Below are 23,761 nucleotides of genomic sequence, written 5' to 3'. Positions count from 1 at the left end.
CTTTTGTAAAACTAAAAGGTCCACTTTATTAGGTAAAATTTGTATACAGTGTAAAAACAGAACTGTCTGGAAAATACTGTGTCTATAAGTTTCAGTGTAGTTAGTCTTGTTCCATAGGTTCATCTGCTACATCTGTGGCCTCCTCACTGTTTTCCATAGGGGACTCAGTGGGGGTTTCGGGGGACTTTTCAAAAGTTCCCCGGTGCTCAGTTTCACTGCACTCTGTGTCGGCTGTGTTTGCCGCTGTTGTGGCCTCGGCTTCCTCGCTTTGCACATCGCTCTGCGGTTCAGTCTGTTCCGATTCCTCCATTTGGTGGGATTCCTCAGAGGTATCTTCGCTCGCAGTTAAGGAGTCGATGGTTTCCTTGTCCTCCACTTCGGCCGCAAACTCGCTTGAGGTCATTAATGATTCTGTAATGTAAGACACAATGTAACACAATTACAAACAGATAAAGCTTTTTAAAAGAAATGTTTCAACTAGAACTCATTTATCTGTACGCTATAGACCAGAGTTTTCCAAACTCCACCATTACAGTCCATGTTTTAAAGGATATCTATTCTTGAGTCCAGATGGTTAAATTAAATTGAAGTACTGATTTAGTCACCTGTGCTCAAGCACAGATATCCTTAAAACATGGACTGTAAATGGCAGTTTATGGACCTCTGCTATAGACTAAGTTGACTTTTGGTCCCCAATCCATTCCTTGCGTTCAGCTCCTGGTCCATAGCACTTAGGACAGGGATGTACAATATATGAAGTAGGGATGTGCAGGCTCGGTTTTACTCAGTTCTTATCGCCACTTTACCGCAATTTCGGATTTATTTTATTGGCTATCCAAAACACGATAGGCGATAGCCAATAAAATGCCGTTTAAAGATCCGAGTAAATCCGAGTAAAACCGAACCCGCTCACCCCTAATATGAAGTAGTTGACTGGACAACACGTGCCACAAATCTAAACAGCCGAGGCACAGAAGAGACCTTCGAAAAAAGGACTCCACGAGGCGAGCCTGCCTAAATAGCATGGCCGCCCGAGTGTGGTGAAAATGCAAGTTACCCCACTACAGGACAAGAACACATAATGTGGGCCAATATCAGACCTCCAATAACTGGAAAGTTCACCCTCAACCAAAACGTCCTACTAGGTAACTGAATAGTAATCCTGCGTACACATTGTGTCACCTAATAAGGGTACACCTTTAGGACCTTGTACATGTTCTATGCCGGGCAAGAAAAGTTACTTTAGTGTGTGGCAGTTTGGAAAGGAGAACGAACAGAAAAAACAGCAGCCCATAAACACAGGCACCTTCTCCACGATAATGGAAATGCTAAGTGCAGATTTAAATATACTGATCTCAAAATAAGTTTGAAGGGGAATAACTGATCTATTCAACTTTACCTCTTCACCAGCTATGAGCAATGGAACGTGCCTTACGTCTGATGGAAAGGGCCAGTTCTCACTGTAATAAGCTGCAATGACTCGTGTCTGGAGGGTAAGTTTGTCTGTCCAGGACCACCCTCTAACTCAGTGGTTCTCAAACTCGGTCCTCAGGACTTCACACAGGCCATGTTTTCCAGGTCACCCAGCAGGTGCAGTCATTACTCACTGACAATTTCAAAAAGAGCCACAGGTGAAGTTAATTATTTCACTTATGATTCTGTGAGGAGACCTGGAAAACATGCACAGTTTGTGGGGAGGACAGAGTTTGAGAACCTGTGCTCTAACTTATGCCTTATTGTCATTCTCTGTAATGAGATCCCTGTAACTGCTGTCCAGCTCTTTAATAAGGAATATCCATTATAAAATCAGTCCTTTGGCTAAAACCAGAAAGTTATGGATGTTGTAAATTCGGTGCAGGGTTACTCAACTTCATGTGACCCTGTATGTTTGAAAAGGTTTATCAGCTACCCTCCCCTCCAATGTATGTAAAAGTATTCTAAGCACATTGTAATATTACACCAAGTAATTCCATGTGAAGTTAAAGGTTTTAAAATAGAATTTGTTGATTGTATTTTTTTTTTTTTCTTCAATTCTTCATTAATTCCACTTTCAGATAGAAAAATGAAAAAAACCGGTCCCAGCCTGACAGAAGGGCAAATTACCGGGTCAAACATTTCTACCTGGTAATTTGCTTATCACGGATATTTATTGTCTGAAAAACCCGGGTCTCCAACCCTGGTAAATTCCTGGCTCGAAGTCCCGGGAATTTCGACCCGGGTTGACACTTTCAAAGAGAAAAAGGACCCGTGTTGATCAGCAAATTACCGGGTGGAAACGTTTGACCCGGTAATTTGGTTTTCTGTCTGAAAGGAGTATAATAAACTTAAAAGGTATATGCAGTTCTATCTAACATACTGATGTATCCCTTGAACTAAAGGGCTCATTGGGGTTAACTTATTATAAGCTGAGACCCTATAAGTCCTAGTACATAATTAAGTATTTTCATCAATATTCTTTTACCACTGAAGATGGCAGATGGGTATTTTGGCCTTTGTAAAACCAAGTGACAATTCCTGCTCTTCATTTACAACCTTGGATTTGTTGGTCTACTGGTATAAATTTCATTTAGTCTTTGGATCATCTATACCAGAGACTGGCATCCATTGGTCCCCCAGCCATTGGAAGACTACAGACCCCAGCATGCTCTGGGAGACCCATATCGAGACTTATAAACTACACCTAGAGTCAATATTTTAAAAAGAAATGCGTAACCATTACATAGGATGTTTAGCTCCTTCACCAGGCGTCAACACCCATGTAATTTCGGCCAATTGACATTTAACAATTTTATTGCCAAGGAAACCTAGGACTGAGAGACCCCCCACCTTCTTCCGCAGTATGCTCCGTATCACAGCTGTCTTCTCCTTTCTCCACAGTTGTAGATGGAGCCTCTGCGTCGTCAGTCATGTCACTGGAAGACTGGCTGGATGAAGAGTCAAGCTGGTCAGAATGCTCCTCTTCCTCATCTTCCGTGTCGAATTTCAGTCTCTTCACCTCATGCTCCTCTGCCGGGTCTTCCTCCAAGTGCTTGTTCTTCACAGTACTTGGTGGTGAACTTTCATCGGGAGACAGGGAATCGCTGGCAGTGGGAAAAAGCAGAAACCATGATATGGAAACGTGCCACTAACAGTGGTGGGATCATAGGGAATTGGTATGAAATACCGTCAGCCGCATGGCCGGCGGTTCGATTCCCGTCAGCGGCAGCCCGACAGAAGCAGAGTGCGACGCAGCGGAAGCCCGACAGCGCTGGAAATCCCGATCGTGGATAGGTAAGTATCCACTAACCTAACCCCCCTAACCCTCCTTAGGGGTTCCTAACCCTAACTTCCCCCCCAAGTGCCTAACCCTAACCACCCCCTTCCCCACTGCCTAAACCTAAGTCCCCCGGGGGGGTGCCTAACCCTAAGTCCCCCCTGGGGGTGCCTAACCCTAACCCTCCCTCCCCCTAGCCTAACCCTCCCGGGGGGTGCCTAACCCTAAGTCCCCCCCGGGAGCCCTAAACCTAACCCTCCCCCCCCCGCGGCTGTCCGCTCGCGGTGCCCGGCATCAGTACGATCGTGATGCCGGGCGCCGGTCTCCCAGCGTCGGGGAAATGCGGGCGTTTATATCTAGACGCCCGGCATTTCACCCATGCCGGGATAAGACAGTTGGGAAGCCGGCTGCTGGTATTTAGGCAGTCGGCTTCCCGATTGCCTCCCGATCATAGAGTACTACTCTAGCCGGGCGCTGCTCCGGAGTCATTCCCCGTTCAGTTAAATATCGGGTCCAGATACTGGAACAAGGGCTGTACCGCGAGACCAGGAAACAGACTAGGGACACAACAGGAATATTTCCATCTAAGAATCTGCTCCCCAAATTTAGGACATTCCTATAGGTTCATTTTGGGTTGTTTTACATCTATACTCATGAATGCAGCCTGGGTTTAGTTCATCCAGTAGTCGGTAATTTAGGTTTAAATGAGTCCTGGATGCAACTGGCCAGGATGAGGTCAAATCATGAATCTGAATTGAAATTGTGCTACAGGCAATGACACTAGTTGCCTGTAGCACAATCAGCTACAGATGCAACAACTATTAGTATAAACTGAAGCACAATTTGCGCGGGAGGGAAAAATAAAGTTCAAGATTAGCCAATCAGCTTTGTCTTCTAAATTCTCTTCCACTCCAGTAAAGAAACAGGAGGAGCACTCTTACAAACAGAAAGGCGCATAGGTGCAATGGGGTGTGGGGCATACCCAGACATGAGAAGCAGGGTAAACCTATAGGGAAGCTGCACCGCTACTAAAGCGAGCGCAGGGCCGTGAGCGAGGACATCACGCCGAGGCTTGCTTCTTATGTTCTACCACCATAACTTCCCAGATTATTAGGACAGTAAAATAACCCCATATGCTCATTTGTGGATTCCTCAATCACTCATGTGACTACTTTGGAGATTAATCCGAGGGCCTCAAAATAGTGCCGAATCCAACATAATGGCTTAAAGGTGATTAATAACCTGTGAGACTTGTCTTTCTGTAGTACATCAGGGTCCTTATTTTCAGCACCATCAGGTAAACCGTTTGTGGTCATGGGGCTCGAGAGTGAAAGCTTCGGTCTGCTCAGTGGTCTTGGGGTCCCGGGGCCGTTGATGTTTGACCTGAAAGACAAAACACCATGCGTTAAGAGTTTGGTTTTAAAATGTTAACATGAATTGGCCGAAGCAATGCACAAATGTCCATAATGAAAGGACACGTACATCTTTATATATGCCCACCATACTCCTACCTGTCAGTGTAGCTTTGGGAGTTCCCAGGGAACATCACACCATTCATCCGATTTAGGCTGCCCGAACTGTTTTTCCTGGGAGAAAAATGGATTGTATTTAAATATTTTTTTTTTTTTTTTGCACAGACCGTACAAACCTAAAAAAAAAATATGCATATCTGGGTCTTCTTAGCAAATTACAGACTCCCTGCTATATACATATTCAGACAGTATGCCACAAATGAAGCCCGACAGGCCAATACACATTACAGATCACCCCCATGTCGTCAGTGACCATTTGTAGCCCTAGCTCCGAGAACCGGTCATTCAGCTCCCAGGTACCAGAGAGGACATGCAGCCTTCAATACGACAGTCACAACTGTAACCATGTCATATTCTGCAGTCACCAAGGGCGGCCACCAGTAAGACATCTTTCTGACACAAGTCTCGTCACCCACTGAACACGACAGTTATTTTGCACTCCGATAAAATTAAAGCACCCAAAATGGATTGTGTCAAACATCTAGCGCTCAGCTCGAGTGAAAAAAAAAAAAAAAAATTGAGTAGGGGGAAAAAAAAAAAAAAAAAGTCACCGAAAGGCAGAGTCATCTTTTTATTATCATCATATGGTGCCACAAGGGTTCTGCAGCGCCTTACAAAGCACATAAGCAAATGAACAAACAAGAAAAGTTATTAACAGTACAAAACAATGCAGGACTAGGACATGGTTTATAGACATTTCTGCATTAGTGATCATAACACTTATATAAGCAGCAGGGAGTCAGCAACCAAGTGATAGGTGCCGTTGTGGGGAGTTAGGAGTAAGTGATGGTATGAGTAAGGGAAGGAGAAGCACATTAGGAGAGGGCAGACAGACAGGGGTGAGACAGATTGGGTAGACAGGGAGGAAGGAGAATGGAGCAGTGGGTTAGGATGAGACCTTGGAGGCTTTGATGAAGAAGTAGGTCTTGGGAGCCCATTTGAAGGGTAGTAGAGAGGTGGAGAGTCTGAGGGCCTGATTCAGCAAGGAACGCAGTTGCTTATATGCATTGTTGTGTAGTACACATGCATGGCGGTGCGCGAACTAGCCACTGCGCTCGGGACTGCGATTGCTTAGGATACGCAGACCCATGGCAGAGTGATTGACAGCAAGTGCCATTTGGGGGGGCGTTACAGGGGCATGCATAAAATTATCCACAGTGATACCGTACGCAGCCCTAAGGCCTCATAGCGTGAGCTGAAGTAAGCAATTCCTGAGTGAGGTCAGGGCTTCATTAGCTGTGCGTATGGGTCCGATGTCACCGATTGTTTCTCTATGTTGGCCAAGTATACGGATGTAAGGGGAACTAGGTGCTCTTATGCCAGGCTGTGATCGCAATATCACCGCAGATCTTAGCAACTGCATTGCGTGCGTATAAGCAGAATAGCCATCCGTAGAGAATCAGGCCCTGAAAGAGAGCGGGAGAGAATTCCAGAGGTAGGGAGCAGCACGGGCAAAATCTTGGGAGACGGTGGTGGGAGAAAGTAATCAGTTGGCCGGAGAGGCGGAGTGAAGCGGGTGGGCAGGTGTAAATGGGAGAGGATCGGGTGAGGGCTTTGTAAAAAGAGTCTTTAATAAATAAGCACTTTTCGCCCCTTCGTGACCTGAATAAGGAGAGTTTCCCTGTCTATGGTCCTGCTTTGGGCGTCCAAACAGCTGACTTATCGCACATTTCTACTCGCCACCATAGGCTGCGAGCAGAAATGTATCGCCCGAGACATTGCATGCCCGAACGGAGCAACAATTGAATTGCTCTGTCGGGTGCCCATTAGTTTAGGCGCTCTATAAGACAACTGAATCGACCCTATGAGTCAGATCTTTATCGTACTTCGTATCAACAACTTTTTGTTTGTTTTATTAACAAAATGGTTGACTGGGATAGCACAATACAGCAAGGATGGTGCCAGCATAAGTTGAAATCACCTTGCCATATAAAAAGAATAAATCCACCTAATAATCTGGCAAGGTCTGTCCCATCACCTACATGCATGCTCAGCGGGAGCCGGGCTGTGCGCTGCTCCTCCAATGGCTACCACAGAAGCGCGACAGGACAAACCTTAGGTGGAGGACCTCACTGCTCCATGCCGGTAAACGTCATTGTCTAACAGGGAGCAGCAGGCGCACTGAGGTGACCCAGGACATGCCGGGTCCCTCTACTACTATAGATCTATAGGTTTTACGTTTAAAATCCTGGAAAGCAAATGCTTTAAACTAGCAGAACGTTAGTAGAACATGGTAAGGTGACCGATAACCAGTGTGTGTCAACCATTTCCATGCCATAGAGCGCTGGCGTGAAACTAACATTTACACCCAATATCCCAGCATGAATCTTATCTATTTTACCTTTTAAATGATATTACTACCAGCAATGCCTGTAACCAAATGCTCATAAATGTAACTGGAATTCATCATACTTACTCAGACGTGGGGTATACACAGCTGACAACCATGACATTCTGCAAGAGAAGAAAACACAGATACATTCAGTAAGTCTTAAGCAGGGTACACATTACCCACTCCGCCAATCCAACGCCCGATGGAACGATATATCGGGGAGTCGGTTCACACTGCACGATCTGGTGTCCGATCACCTGATACATTGTTCACCTGCTCCATTCACCTTCCTGGCATCGGCAGCTGGGTCGCTCCATGCTCCAGCCAATGAGACGACCGAGCTGTGGCCGCGCGGCAGCGCGCATAGTACATACACACTAGACGATCCGGGCGACACATCGGTCCAATTCGTCATATAGTCCAGGTAATTGTCTAGCGTGTACCCAGCTTTATGCAGGGAGGATACCAGGCAACACTGTTGGTCCAATGTGTGTCTGTCCCACCATTATACAGACACACAAGTAACCATTGACAAGCACAACAGATCTCCAGATGGGCCACACAGACAGCAACAGGACCTGCTGGGAGGGAAGTCTGTGTGGCCTGAATACTAAAATGGTCAAAAATACTGAACTTCGACAATCTTGGGTCATTTTCTTCAGAAATGTCCAACACAAATTACCCTCCCCCAGATCTGGTTTGATCAGAAGACTATTAGGTTGGGTACACACCTGAACGACTGGCAATCGTGCCAATGTTCAGGGTCGATTTGCCTTCACCCTGGACATCGCATGATTGTCGGTACACACTTAATGAACGATGGAACAATCACTGTTCCGTCCTACATTAACATGTACAGCCTCACATGCAATATCGTGTGATTAACCCTGCAGCACAGCCAACACTCGATATCGCATGCGACCGCGGAACGCGCAAATCTGGCATACACACTGCATGATGGGCCCGATTTGTCGTTCCGATTTGGCTGATCGGCCAAATCTGGCAGATATCGTTCAGGCGTGTACCCACCTTTAAGACTGTAAATACCACTATAACCTTTTACCAGAGAAACGGGCGCATCCAAAGCTCTGCAATTTATACATCGACAAAAACGGCTCAGCAATTCAGTCACCTGGAGATCACCCAGTCGCCATTAGATACAATTTGTAAGAGCTACTGCATACGGTACTTAAAGTACATACTGCAGAAATACCTAAATAGCTAAACATAGGTCTATATTGGCACTGGAGTACGTGTTGTACAGTAACCTGTCACATGAGCCACTAGAACATGCAGACTTGAAGCTTTGTCCATCAAAGTAGTAAGGCGGCATTAAAATTACCTTTTCCACCCCTCTCAGAAACTTGTCCGTACCGGTGTAATTCCTGCGAGGTTCAGTAACGAGCTCACAGAGCCGCTGAATAGTGAACGGTGTCCTTGGGAAAAAGGCAAGAGAACATGGTTCGGTGAAATATGTATAGAAAATTACGGCACTATAACAGTTTCAAAAACAAACACTTAAATATGAAATCCGTGAGAAACGTCTGCACTATGGGGGCTACTCAATTCTTTGTGGCTCCTGTCTAAACTGTACAGGAGCTATTCAACGGTTCGCTTGACCAGCCCATTTGCTTGCGCGGGATTACCCGCCATAAGCGGCTCCTCCCATGTAACAGCCAGACCTGCTGTAGTTACGCCCCGCACTCACGATCAGCCCCAAAGCCCTACGTTATGCGGATTTCTGCGTGATCCTCAGGTGGGTGTGAGCAGAAATCTGCGATTAGTGCAGTCTCGGGGCAGGTAGAGCAAACAATTGAATAGCTCTCTGCAGTCTGGACGGGAACAACAAAATGTGATCGCCCCCAATATTAACAAAGATCTGCTTTGCTCACGGGAGGAGTTTAATCGATCAGATGTTAAACCGCACAGAGATGGAAAGTTTCAGGCCTATCCCAATATTGCCGATCAATGAAACAAGAGCCATTAACACCATAGTGACCAGGGAATTTGCAGGGATGGGTGCTATTAAAAAAACAAAAACTCATTCTGTATATTGAATGCAACTCAACGCTTGCCTTGATTATTAGTAAAGTAGTATACAGTTTATTAAAGTTAATGAAAAAAAAACAAAAAAAAAAAAACGTATTATAACAAGTTCATTATGCGCTGCAGTGTATGCAGGTACAACTAGACTTTACTGCGCAGTGGGCTCAGATGCTATTGTCAGATGCAAAGTGACCCTGAAAAATAGATTTTACATGTTGACAATTATACAGCACCACTGCAAAAAGGTGTTATTTATGAATACAGCCTGTGATTTACTAGAGATACATATTAGGGAAGTCACAATATGGCTATCGCCACTGGAGGATAATGCCTCAGCGAGATCACTTGCTCCTAGAACATTTGCATAGACTGTAAATGAGAATATATATATTTTACACATATATACACCAACACTATGTAGACAAAAGTGATTGGACACTGACAGCAAATCGATCAAAGATTTAATTGACATCAGTACTATGTAGGTCCACCACGTGCAGTGATCACTGCAGACACCCTTCTTGGCAAACTGTCCACAAGTTCCTGGACAGCAGCGGGCGGTATGTTTTGCCATTAAGTACAGTGACCAACTGTAACACCAAAGAAGGTTGCGTTGTCCTAGAACGCACAGATTGCTATAATTCATCCCAGAGGTTCTCAATGGGGTTAAGATCTGGACTCTGAGCTGGCCAGTCCACCCGGATTACCAAATTTTCTGTATACCTGTCCAGCGTCGCCCTGGAAACATGGCAGGAGGCATTGTCGTCAAGATAAATACATTTGTTGTTTCCGTAGAACTGCCACAATGTAGGGAGCACAGAGTTATCGAGAACATCTCTATACTTCTCAGGAGTTAATGTGACCATGCATTATAACTACGGGACCCATGCCAAACCACAATCGAGTCCAGAAGAGTTACCTAAAACTGCAAAGGGGTAATTAAAAATAGAAGTGAACAGGATCCTGACTAAATCCCGAAAATACTTCAGTCCGATGCTAAATCCTGAAAAACAGCTGTGAGCAATCTCAGCAGAGATAAAGGGACTTGCAGCGAGCAGAACCATCTTGCGCAATATTTACAGTACTCTTGCCAAACTTCAAATCTCACTGGCACATGAAGTCCAAGTTTGGATACAGCTACTTCACACCGATGAATCAATGCAACGTCGAGTGTCTGAAAGTGGCACGCGCGAGCCTACGCAGGGACGTCAATGTCTTCTGTGCCTCTCATCGGCGAGGATTGCACAGCGGCTTACGTTTACCATCAGGCATATTCGGGAAAATGCCTCCAAGAGTTACTACAAATTAGTGGTGATGTTACCATAGCAACCAGACGTTAGCTTTCCAGTTCTAAAGCAAGGGATAGGCAATCTAATGCACTTCAGGGGCCGCCATATAAAACCCTCTACAGGGAAACACAATACCTTTAATCTCCGTTATAAATGAACACATTAAAGAGACCTCTATTGGTAATAACACATCAGCAGTCACAAGTGTTACTAGAAAAGTTGGTTGACGGCTCAGAGGGCTGGCCTGCTGCCCTTAGCTGTTCTAAATATGAAAGAGAAAGTTATCAAACTGCTTGCTATGGACAACACAAGCTATATGTGCAGAACAGCTTTCATTAATGTCCCCCAATGCCATCGCACGTACCAGGCTATATAACCGTTATTGGTAAGTTTGCAGAGTAGACCGTTGCCGTCATACAGAAAACTTTCAATTTATCATAAAAGAAAATATTAAAAAAAGGCAAACCTAGTTACATTCAATGGCAGCAATTCTGACAAAGCCCCTGAGATACAGGTTACTGCTCTGAACGCAAAGCTCAGGCACCAGTTATACAGGTTGGCAGATCAGGCTTACACAACCTGTGGCTTTCCAAGTGTTGCGAAACTACAAGCCCCAGCATGCTATGCCCGGTAGCTGGTAGTGTATGCTGGGACTAGTAGTTTCACAACACCTGGTTGTCCAAGGGTTGCAGTAAAGGGAAGGAAGTGGCATGTTCTAGAAATAGACAAATAGCATTTGGCCCAAGCCACTGCAGGACGGGGATCGTCAGCCACAGGCAGGCTGGGCCGATTATAAGACAGCGGCTGAAGAGCCGAAATTAGTTCCTGAGAGTTGCCTAGGTCATACTCATTTGTGCCACCACAAGCCCAAAGTCCCTTGTCCTTCTTAATTATGTGTGTTGACAATCAGTGAAAGGGTGAGCTCATCTATAGGGTTTGAAACCATTAGCTATGAGCTAGGTACCCCCCTGAGTGTGTGCGTATGCTGTACCCATGGTAGCCCTGTACGGTTTTTGTTCACATAAGGCTGCATACGAAAGTCTGCGAGCTCGGTGCGTGATGGGGGCAAAATATTCTGCCGTTAATGACATTTCCACGCCGTCACAACGGTACATCGCAGGGCTCGGTGCTAACTGATGCGAGTCCCATAGAGTGAATGTGTTGACTGATAAAGGCTGATGATTATAGAAAATGTTTACTGTGTGTGATTAATTATGGTTTATAGGTGGTCTGTACAATCAGACACATCTACATCCATTATATCCATCATCTGCAACCTCACAGTACATACTAATAACTCTTACAGCAAGACACAGCTGAACAGCATCCTACATTCTCTATAAGGACTAGTGAAAATGTCCCTGCTGTTACCTGGTATGAGGTTAGAGCTGTGTAAACCAAAAAGGAGCGTCATCATAGCGATGATCACTCAATCATTTTGGCCCTTTGACTGCACAAAGAGTTATGTTGCTATAAATGAGAAAATACAGAAGAATAATAAATACTATGGCCACAAAGTTAGTGAGCGTGCCCGCACCGCTAACAGCGACACGCACCATGGTTGCATAGCCCCGGCACCTTTCCCATAACCGATGCTTCTCGATGGCACCATAAATCGTATTGCTAACAAGAAAGTATTCGTCACCCTTCCCCCTCGTCCACATTACCAATGTATACAAAGCAAAAGAATCATCCCTCATACCAAGGACTAGTATTAGTTAAACAGTGCAACCACACAGCGTCATGGAAGGAACCACAAAGTATGCAAAAGGTGGGGAGAGGGATTCCACATCAGCATGCGGATGAGCATGGCTGCAGTCACGGCGAGCAAGATGATAACAGGGTCCCAAATGGGAGGACAGTTTCAGTGCGGAGATCCATGTATTGTTAGGACTGTGGGCGATGGTAGGGAAGGGGGACGGATTTAGACTACAGCTCTCAGGATCATCAACAGGTTTCCCAATCCCCAAGTCAAAGTTTCTAATTTGTACGCAGCACAAATCAGAGACTCATTGATCCGCCGTTATTGGGAACTTACCCATTAAAACCAGTAACAATCTTGAGTATTCTGTCCTTCATTTCATCAAAGGGGATGTATTCCACATTGGGGTTGGGAGGCCCTCTGGGCTCAGGAGCCGAGGTTCTGAAGTCATCCATCACTTTCTCTAGCTTAAACATGAAGTAATCTTTGAACTGCGGCCACTGGACTCTACAATAATAAATATAAAAAGGTTTTATTAAAACTCCACAGTACGCACATATAGATCAGTATATTACAAACACATTTGGCTCCTAGCCTCCAATGTCAATATAAGAACAAGTCCTATATAGCAACACCATAGGAACCACTGATAAGACTGTATGCATACAGAGCAATTCACCAACAACTGCTGCTACAGATCAGACAGTTTGGCCCTAAAAAAAAGAAAATAAAAATATATAATCACCTGTTTCTAAAATACAAATGTAGATGTTGCTTACACACAGCGGCGGAGCGAATATTCGTGAGACCTAGTTACCCCAGGAACTCATCACAGCCCCCCCCTTCCTTTCCCAAGACAATAAGCAAAAAGCAAGTAGTTAAAACCACTTTACCCAAGTAGAAGTTATAGGAACATGTTCATTTTATTATGTGGCACTTTATTTGCAAACGCTCTTTATTTAACCAAACCGACAAAAATAATAATTCACATTAAGGGGAAACTACAGGCACGTAACTGAAGTATTTATGATTGTGGCACATCCAGCTTTAAGTCTACAACTTGTGAGTATACTGAATATCTACAATTATGGATTTCTTGCTGTAATTAGCTGGCTTTCCCAAACCTCTGCAAATGTATGGCTCTCGAATTAACTAACCAGGGAACTGTGCCAATGAGAGTAGGTGGGTGTGCAGGGGGGGAGGGTCTCTGGTTCTGTCGCACCCAGTACTCACATTGATGGGGGGGGGGGGGGTCTCATGTTCCGTCGCATCCAGTACTCACATTGGCTTGGAGATAAGTGCACTAGCGCATGTTCATTGCACATTTGATTTTGACAGACAAAAGAGGAACACATTTTAACCACCAGCCAAGGTTACACGTCATCAGAACCAGTTCAATGAGGGCCGGACATCAGGTCTATGCTTTTTATGTGACTAGAATACTAGGTATACCACCGCAAGGATACGTGAAGGTCTCTCCAAAAAAAAAAAAAAACACCCAAAAACAACAACAACCCCGAACTGAAAGATATAAGTTATTCTGCACCATGAAACACGGCAAACAATGACATCAGTGAAGTTGAATGCGTCAATATTTACTTACTCCAAGATGAGCTTTGCCGAGAGTAAATTTAAGGACATTAATAAATTAAGCAGCATAGAACCCCCTCCCTTCCCCGGCTGTCTAGCTCTCAGTCCGGCACTTTCGGCAACAGACTTGGTTGCTAAGCAAATCCTGGAGATCATCCAGTCAGTAAAGTTTCCAAACCATTTCACTACGCAGAAACACAGAGCTCAGGGCCGGCCAGAGACTTTGAACTTTTACACTGCAAGCCAAACACTGGTGGAAAGGCTACAACACAGAGGGATCCTAACTACAAAAGTGTATTAGCAGCGCCATTGTTTAGATTTTTAGCACAGTTTACACAGAACACTATTTTATTGCATTTAACAGACTACAAAAATTAACCTAAAGCTTTTCCTATCCACACAAACACTGCACAAGTTTAGTTTTACAGACAGACTATTAAATAAAAACAAACAAAAAAACACACAAATGTAATGTATCACAGCTGCTACACCCATGTCTGCTCCTTGCATTAACTTCACACTGTGACTTTCTGTATTATCATACTTCAGCCATCATACAGTAGCCCAATCTCTAGGACGGGGTAAGGAATAGGATTTATCCATTCTTTTCTCATTACAATCTGCAAGCAGTCTCTCAATTGTACAGCTCCCTAATGCTCTCACCTTTTACACCTGGCTCAGTTAATGTTTCTATACACCTTAGACTGCTATAGTCAATATCAACATCAATTTAGGAGAGGGGTTATTACAGTAAAGCCTACCTAGCAGCAATCTATGAACTCGGTGGAACTTGCCTTGCTAGATGGATTCAACCAACAGGACGGACACCCCATGTCCAGCCTAAAATGAGTGGCAGGTCACACCACATTTCTTATCGGGCGATATCATATAGCGAGACGAACCGTATTACATTAGTGTTCCCCAGATCTGCTCTGCAAGTCGGGAACATGCAGCTTCCTTCCAATAGAGAGGATTCTCCAGGCAGCTTTGCAATGCAGAGATCAGGGGGTCTATGTTGTAAACAGGAAGGGGCCTTAGAGGCTGGCCCCCAATGTTTTGCTATTCTGGGGGGGGGATAAGGAAAGGAAGAAATTGCAATACAAAATAAATTAAATCACATACCCCGCTAATTTAAAAATGTATCAATTAAAAGGCTTTATCCAGATAACCAATAATAACTCCCTCTTGTAACTTGAACACATTGATTATGACAAAATCGTATTCAATATTTGCTTAAGATGCACTGACACCACCGACCTTCCTAATTTGCTGATAAATAACTTTTAAAATGAAAGCTGTGAACAGTTTTTCAATCATTTTTAGCATTTTATTAGTTGAGTACAGACACTTAAATATCAAAGTGTCATAGAAAGGGTATGAACACGCGTCTCCGTATGACATGAAAGTGTAACGACTCCGAGACAGAGGTGGAACGCAATGACTGATTACACTACCTGATATTGCTTATACACAATAGATTTGGACTGATATTGCTTGCTATGGGCCTAATTCAGAGATGGACGCAAATCCTGTTGCCACTGCAATTACATAAGCAGCAGACTTGCGAAAATAGGCAAGTGACTCTTGGCGCTGAGATGCCCACCTCCGGCATCAGACATCCACCGCTCACGTACAAAAGCATCAGTCGCACATTGAACTTCTAAGCCTATGTGGACAGGGCGGCTCTCCTAGGATGCTGGGGCCTCGGCAACGGCAGACGAAATCGCAGAGGCTCGCTAGACCGCTCCCTGGAAATGGTCCTAATATGCCTGGGTTTTTCTAACCACCCCATTACTCCCCCCCACTACCGGTCACTTACTTTGCAAATAAATGCTCTCTGTGACTGCTGTAAAAAATGAACCATCGCTGCATGTACAGTGGCAACAATCGTGCTTATAAAAACCTGCACTTTAGTAAATATACCCCTTGGACCTTTAGGTGTTCAGCTCATTTCTGCGCAATGTGTGCGGAGAGCCTGCGGAAAAGTCAAACAAAGGCGCTCCACGGCCATTATATTTGCTCACTTTTTTCTCGCATCCCGTAGCGGTGAGCAGGAAATGAGCAAAGATCGCCTACCGATATAGTCAGTAGTCTGTGCAGCCGCGCTTCATGGTGATGTCTAACGTCACATTCACTGACACCACCCCCCCAAACCCCGTAGCCTAACCCTCCCCATAACCCGAATACTTACCGTCCGGATGCTGGCGGTTGGGATACTGGTGCCGGGATTCCGAATGCTGTCGGGAGTCCGGCGCGGGAATTGTGAGTGCTGGCATGCCGACCGCAGGAATGTCAACTACATCCCACACACATTATGCAGGTAAAGGCAATAGTGACAGCAGCTTTCAACATGCACTAAATAGTTACTGTACTCTCACACTTACATGGTCTCTCCAGTTTTCGCCACATGGCACAGAAATTGATCCAGTTCCGGACATGGCTCTTTCTTCCCCTTTTTCTCAAAATCTGAAGAAAGAAAAGGTTTAGCCTTATTTATGGTCACAAACTGTTGCACTATTTTAAAGAATAACGCAGAGAAGAATATAACTGCCACCTTAGGAAGACCAGTGTGTTCTAAAGGAAATACACAAGTACAGCCTTAAATAGCATAGTAAAGTAGGATTTATTGTTGGTTACTGACACTAAATCCTCCCCATGCTTCCTTAAACATTGCAAAACCTCAGTATTACAGTAGACTGGACTTTCTTGGGAATGCAGGACACTTTATAGTCTGAGAGCAAGCAGGATTGAAAGCTCGCCCCCCACCCCCCCTACAAGTGTAGCTAACTGCGGGAAGGAAAAAAAACCTGGTGTAATACAATAAACACAAAATCTGGCCAAGTATGTGACATACACCGGATGTACATATTAAGGATAAGGGAGCATAGAAACTTAAACAGAAATAAATAATTCAGACCTGGAAACAAAAATCACTGAGACACCATTGTACTAGCATACAATAAGTCACCTTCTAGGACTATATGTCACCGTCATTATGTGACTTAAAGTACACAAGATGTCACAGTAAAGATTTTATTCCTTCTCCCAGTTACCGACAATAGTGGAGAAATGTGGCAGCAAGGAGCTGTATTGTACTGGTGAACAAAAAGGCTGGCCCTAAGGCAGTATTTCCAGGTGACCTTTCACTGTCCCTATTTTAAGGATTGTCTGACAAAACGCATAACTGTGTCCAGAACGCAGGACTGGGGGATGTTCCAGAAACAAGGAAGGTTACATGCACACAGCAATGCAGGTCAGTCTGAACAAGGCACGAACAGACCTTGGGAGCATCGGTGATCAGTTTCAGTTCTTACATCACACACAGACAGATCACAACATAACACTACACATAATCCATGCGCTGAACGATTTAAAAAAAAAAAAAAAAAAAGAGTGAAAACTCATCATCCCTACCCCTCAACGACATCTTATGCCCAAGCCCCACCCCTCAGCGGCATGTTATGCCTCCAACCACACGACTCGGCGCGCACAGAATGTCCCCGCCCCATCCCTCGGCGGCATCTTGATGGAACCTTATGCCTATGCCCCATCCACACTCAACAGCACTGGCTGCCTCTGCTCTATCCCTCGATGGAGTCTGCTGCCTCCGCAACAACCCCTACCCCTTGACTGCATATTATACCTCCGCCCCATTCCTACCCCTGGGCAGCATCTCATGCCTCCATCCCTCCTCTCGGCAGCATCTTTTTCCTCCGCCCCATCCTCACCCCTCGGCAGCATCTTATGCCCCCGCCCCATCCCTAGGCAACATCATATGCCCCCGCCCCTTGGCATCTTATGCCTGCGTCCCAGCCCTTGGCATCATTTATGCCCCCGCCCCACCCGTCGGTGGCATCTGATGCCTCCACTTCATCCATTGATGGCACCTTATGCCTACGCCCCATCCACACTCAACAGCATTGGTTGTCTCCGCTCCATCCCTCGATGGCATCAGCTGCCTCCGCACACACCCCATGTCTGCATATTATACCTCCGCCCCTTCCCTTGATGGAATCTTATGCTTACGCCCCATCCAAACTCCTCAATGGCATATGCTGCCTCCACGCTATCTCCATCCAACCAACAGCATTGCTGCCTCCACACCATCACTACAACTCAACAGAATCTGCTGCCTCTATGCTATCCCCACCCCTCAACAGACACAGGTTGCCTCTGGACCATTTCTCACCGTACCTGCCAATGGCATCTGTTGCCTCCACAAAATCACTCCCCCCTCAGCAGCATCTACTGCCTCCACATTATCCCCCCGACCCCCGCTAACAGTCTCTGCAGCCTTCCATCCACCCTTCCCACCCGAGAACTACTGCAACCTCTACCCCCATCCAAACAGCACCTGCTATCTCCACCCCCTCAGACAGCATCTGCAACCTACTCATCAACCTCTCCTCCCCCGAGACAGTATCTACAGCCTATACCACCCCACCTTTCCATCCACAGCACCTATCTGTCCTATAAAACTTATTTCTTTAGCAAAGCATCTCAGATCTTATCCTAATGCTGGGCACACACTAGACAACCTGCAAACAACGTGATTATCGTCTACATTTCCCTTGAACTCCCAGACAAACAATCTAGTGCCTACACACTGTGCAACCTACCAAATGACCAAACTATATATCGTGCATCGTTTGGTGGTTAGATCGTTAACATATCGCCTGGTCGCCCGGTGGTAGGTACATGCTGCACGATTTGCTGGGAATCAGTAACGAGATTGTCAGATTGAGCTGCATGTAGGGAAGACCTGAAGATGCGACCACCGCCACACGCAAACACACTTGACGATTTGTCATCCTGATCTGTCGGCATTGGTCAAATCATTCAAAATATTGTCTAGTGTGTACGGGGCTTAAGATCTGATTTGTGTATGCTGCAGAGTAGGAAACAGTGTCCAACCAGTTATATGACCTTATGTCCCTCCAGCTGCTGTGTCACCACCCTCTGCAGACTATGGGGGGGGGCAATCAATTGTTTAAGTTGCTTTAATTAATTATAGCGCTTGTTGTGCCTAATTAGACCAAGTTTACCCACATAAAACGACTAAGCCGGTCTAAAGTCCTGGTTAGGATGCCCAAACCACCAACCTTTCGCACATTTCTGCTCAGCTGTTTGTGCCTGAACGGAACAATAATGGACTTGCTCCATCAGGCACCCGGCACTGACAGCTGCCGACGCTAACAAGTGAATCGCCCCTTACGAGCAAGGTCCTCCTCCCTCATGTACTCTACAATGTACCCTCAATTTTGCAATGACCTCCTCCATACTTGGCCACAAGAGTGACTGATCTACTAGGGTGAAGGTTCCACCCAGCAGGTACTTGTTATTACGACTGTATATACACAAATAGTTGTTGCTTGTCTAGTTTGTCTTCATCAATGTTTTGTACTTTATTTCCTATTAGTGTTGCATTTTAGCTGTATGCGGTGAAAGGTGCTGAGAATCCTCTGTGGCCCCCTATAAAAGTTCATTATTATTAATAATAAACCATTCTCCACCCACCTTACAGCCTGTACACCAGGAATGGGCAATAAGAGGCCACCCAGCTGTTGATGAACAGCAAAGAAACTGTGGCAGAGCATGCTGGGATGTCCAGTTCTACAACAGCTGGGGGGCCGCTAATTGCCCACCTACTGTACACCATCCTTCACCCCTCCCCTTGCAGTCTCTGCATCAGGGGTATTCCACATGCAGCCCTCCAGCTGTGGGAAAAAACATCCTAACATGACCTGTAACCGTTTAAGGATGCCCTATCAGCAAAACTGTGGCAGGGCATGCTGGGATGTGTAGTTTCACAACAGCTGGAGGGCCACATGTTGTATACCCCTGCTCTACACTACACCATCCTCCTCCCATACCCTTGCAGCCTCAATCTACATCATCCTCCAGTCCCACTTGCAGACTCTACACCAGTGTTGGCTAACCTTGACACTCCAGCTGTTGTGGAACTATATATCCCAGCATGCCCTGCCACAGTTTTAGCATGCCCTAATAGCAAAACTGTAGCAGTGCATGCTGGGTTATGTAGTTCCATAACAGCTGGAGTGTCAAGGTTAGCCAACACTGCTCTACACCATCCTCCGCTGGGATTTGCGGTTTCACAACAGCAGGAGAGCTCAGGTTGGCCAGGCCTGCTACATGCCATTCTCCATCCCCCCTGCAGCCTCTAGGCCAGTGGCTCTCAAACTCGGTCCTCAGGACCCCACACAGTTCACATTCTCCAGGTCACCCAGCAGGTGCACAGGTGACACTGACACATTTTAAAAAATCCACATGTGGTTATAATTATTTCACTTTTGATTCTGTGAAGAGACCTGGAAAACATACACTGTGTGGGGTCCTGAGGACCGAGTTTGAGAAGCTATGCTCTAGGCCATCCTCCACCGCCCCCCTTGCAGCCTCTAGGCCAGTGATTCCCAACCACGGTCCTCAAGGCACACTAACAGTCCTGGTTTTAGTGATATCCATGCTTAAGCACAGATGGTTAAATCAAAATAACTGAGGCACTAATTAAGTCACCTGTGCCCAGCTATGGCTATCCTTAAAACCTGGACTGTTAGTGTGCCTTGAGGACCGTGGTTGGGAACCCCTGCTCTAGGCCATCCTCCGTTCTCCACCCCCCTTGCAGCCTCTACACCATCTACCATCCTCCGCACCCCCCCTCGCAGCCTCTACACCATCTACCATCCTCCGCACCCCCCCCTCGCAGCCTCTACGCCATCCTCAGTCCACCCCCTCGCAGCCTCTACGCCATCCTCCGCACCCCCCCCTGCAGCCTCTACGCCATCCTCCGCACCCCCCCCTGCAGCCTCTACGCCATCCTCCGCACCCCCCCCTGCAGCCTCTACGCCATCCTCCGCACCCCCCCTGCAGCCTCTACGCCATCCTCCGCACCCCCCCTGCAGCCTCTACGCCATCCTCCGCACCCCCCCTGCAGCCTCTACGCCATCCTCCGCACCCCCCCTGCAGCCTCTACGCCATCCTCCATCTCCCCCCATACAGCCTCTACCCCATCCTCCATCTCCCCCCTTACAGCCTCTACCCCATCCTCCATATCCCCCCTTACAGCCTCTACCCCATCCTCCATATCCCCCCTTACAGCCTCTACCCCATCCTCCATATCCCCCCTTACAGCCTCTACCCCATCCTCCATATCCCCCCTTACAGCCTCTACCCCATCCTCCATATCCCCCCTTACAGCCTCTACCCCATCCTCCATATCCCCCCTTACAGCCTCTACCCCATCCTCCATAACCCCCCTTACAGCCTCTACCCCATCCTCCATATCCCCCCTTACAGCCTCTACCCCATCCTCCATATCCCCCCTTACAGCCTCTACCCCATCCTCCATCTCCCCCTTACAGCCTCTACACCATATTCCAACCCCCCTCCCCATTACAGTCTCTATACTATCCCTGCTCCATAAAACTGAAACTAACACTATAAAAGCGATACACTGGGTGAATAATGACCTTTTAAAGCTTCCTGAAGCAGGTCGACGTCCATGGCCGGAAGGGGGTTGTTACACACCGGCTGCCTCCCGAGCCTCCGAGCCGCACTTTCACCTCCAGAACCCGGAGCCCCCCTTGTGCCCTGGCCTGGGGCCCCTGCTCCTCGGGTCAGACAGGGATACGGTCAGGGCGCCTCACTGCTGCCGGTATCAGCCACGGAGGCGGCGGAAGTACCTTCGGGTACGAGGAAACAGGAGCCGCCGTCCAATATGGCGCTCGTGACGTCACCAGGGGCGCGCAGGAGAGGGAGGCGGCGACAGGGGCGCGCTTCTCTACCGGGCACTGGGCGAACGCGCGCACGTACTGCTAGAGGAGACGCGCACGGACTCAGGGGAGGCTGAGAGTGCCCGGGTATTGGTTCCCTGAATTGGCCGGGTGCACGCTGATTGGAGGGGTTTATATGACGTAATGGTTCCGGGCATGTTCGGGGCATCTGTGCGGTGATTGCAATGCTCTCAGTCTCTGCTGCTGAGGATTCGAGGAGTCAGCAGACGCCTTGCACGAGCTAATGCTTTTCAGCTATTGATCTGGCTGGCAGGCCAGCTGGGACTTGTAGTTCCCCTGCAGCTGAAGAGTCGCAGGTTGCTGACCTCAATATGCAATCTCACCTGATACTACAGTAATTATACCAGCTTACGCTGCCAGGGGGACCTGACACCGCTGCAAAGCGATACCCATTATAGGGACAAACTCCCAGGGGCAGATGTACTACGCTCTGGAAAGTGATAGGTTGGAGAGAAACTACCATCCAATCGGCTCCTAACTGTCATTTTTCAAACAGCCTGTATTCATGCTTGCTGATATTGTGGCAGCCAGGTCTGCCAAGCCGGTGGAGGGGGGGCGGTACACTCAGTAGAGTGTAGCAGGGGGTGGTGCCATGTGGTTTTTTTTCCCCCGCCCTTGCTATACGGTGCAGAGATTACCATGATAACGCGATGAATCACGTCATCGCCCACCCTCCCCCCGCTGTGGGAGCCTGCGAATTGCAGTAGGATCCGATGGGTCGGATTGGGAGAGTAGGTGAGTATGCAGTTATGAGACCGACCAAAATGTGGGCTCAACGAGCTGTTAATGAGCTCGCCCCATTAAGGGGTGAAAGCGAGTTAGTAACAACATCTAACCCACAGTGGCCATGATATACAGTCAGGTCCATAAATATTGGGACATTGACAGAATTTTCAGATTTTGGCCTCTATTCACCACCACAATGATTTTGAAATGAAACAAACAAGATGTGATTTAACTGCAGACTTTCAGATTTAATTTGAGGGTAATTACATCCAAATCAGGTGAACGGTGTAGGAATTACAACGGTTTCTATATGTGCCTCCCACTTTTTAAGGGGCCAAAAGTAATGGGACAAACTAAACAATCCTAAATCTAACTGTCACTTTTTAATACTTTGTTTATTGCAAATCCTTTGCAGGCAATTACAGCCTGAAGTCTGGAACGCATAGACATCACCAGACGCTGGGTTTCATCCCTGGTGATGCTCTGCCAGGCCTCTACTGCAAATGTCTTCAGTTCCTGCTTGTTCTTGGGGCATTTTCCCTTCAGTTTTGTCTTCATCAAGTGAAATGCATGCTCAATCAGATTCAGGTCAGGGAATTGACTTGGCCATTACATAATATTCCACTTTCTAGCCTTAAAAAACTCTTTGGTTGCTTTTGCAGTATGCTTCGGGTCATTGTCCATCTGCACTGTGAAGCACCGTCCAATGAGTTCTGAAGTATTTGACTGAATATGAGGATATAATATTGCCCGAAACACTTCACAATTCATTCTGCTGCTTTTGTCAGCAGTCACATCATCAATAAATACAAGGGAACCAGTTCCATTGGCAGCCATACATGCCCACGGCATGACACTACCACCACCATGCTTCATTGATGAGGTGGTATGTTTTGGATCATGAGCAGTTCCTTTCCTTCTCTTCCCATCACTCTGGTACAAGTTGATCTTTGTCTCATCTGTCCATAGGATGTTGTTCCAGAACTGTAATGGCTTTTTTAGATGTTGTTTGGCAAACTCTAATCTGGTCTTCCTGTTTTTGCGGCTCACCAATTGTTTACATCTTGTGGTGAACCTTCTATATTCACTCTTGTGAAGTCTTCTCTTGATTGTTGACTTTGACACATATACATCTACCTCATGGAGAGTGTTCTTGATTTGGCCAACTGTTGTGAAGGGGTTTTTCTTCACCAGGGAAATAATTCTTTTGTCATCCACCACAGTTGTTTTCCGTGGTCTTCCGGGTCTTTTGGTGTTGCTGAGCTCTCCGGTGCTTGCTTTCTTTTTAAGAATGTTCCAAACAGTTGATTTGGCCACACCTAATGTTTTTGCTATATCTCTGATGGGTTTGTTTCGATATTTCAGCCTAATGATGGCTTGCTTCACTGATAGTGACAGCTCTTTGGATCTCATATTGAGAGTTGACAGCAACTGATTCCAAATGCAAATGTCACACCTAGAATCAACTCCAGACCTTTTA

The 23,761-nt window shown here is 46.5% G+C and overlaps 1 protein-coding gene across 1 annotated transcript; it reads right to left on the bottom strand.

Annotated features, from left to right (window-relative positions):
- On the bottom strand, positions 1-21,591 carry PPP4R2 (protein phosphatase 4 regulatory subunit 2). Its single transcript, XM_088459755.1, has 9 exons — positions 21,232-21,591; positions 16,129-16,210; positions 12,491-12,661; positions 8,460-8,553; positions 7,202-7,239; positions 4,765-4,839; positions 4,496-4,636; positions 2,827-3,080; positions 1-411 (listed from the first exon to the last, which is right to left on the bottom strand). The coding sequence occupies exons 1-9, from the start codon at positions 21,263-21,265 to the stop codon at positions 101-103; spliced, it is 1,200 nt and encodes a 399-aa protein (XP_088315881.1). The 5' UTR covers positions 21,266-21,591; the 3' UTR covers positions 1-100.
- Between the last annotated feature and the right edge of the window lie 2,170 nt (positions 21,592-23,761).

This window comes from Taudactylus pleione, unplaced genomic scaffold (genome assembly GCF_031769625.1).
Source record: "Taudactylus pleione unplaced genomic scaffold, aTauple2 ptg000934l, whole genome shotgun sequence".
Taxonomy (NCBI): Eukaryota; Metazoa; Chordata; class Amphibia; order Anura; family Myobatrachidae; genus Taudactylus; species Taudactylus pleione.
Note: the sequence above shows the minus strand (reverse complement) of the source record. Positions and strands in the feature narration are given on the sequence as shown.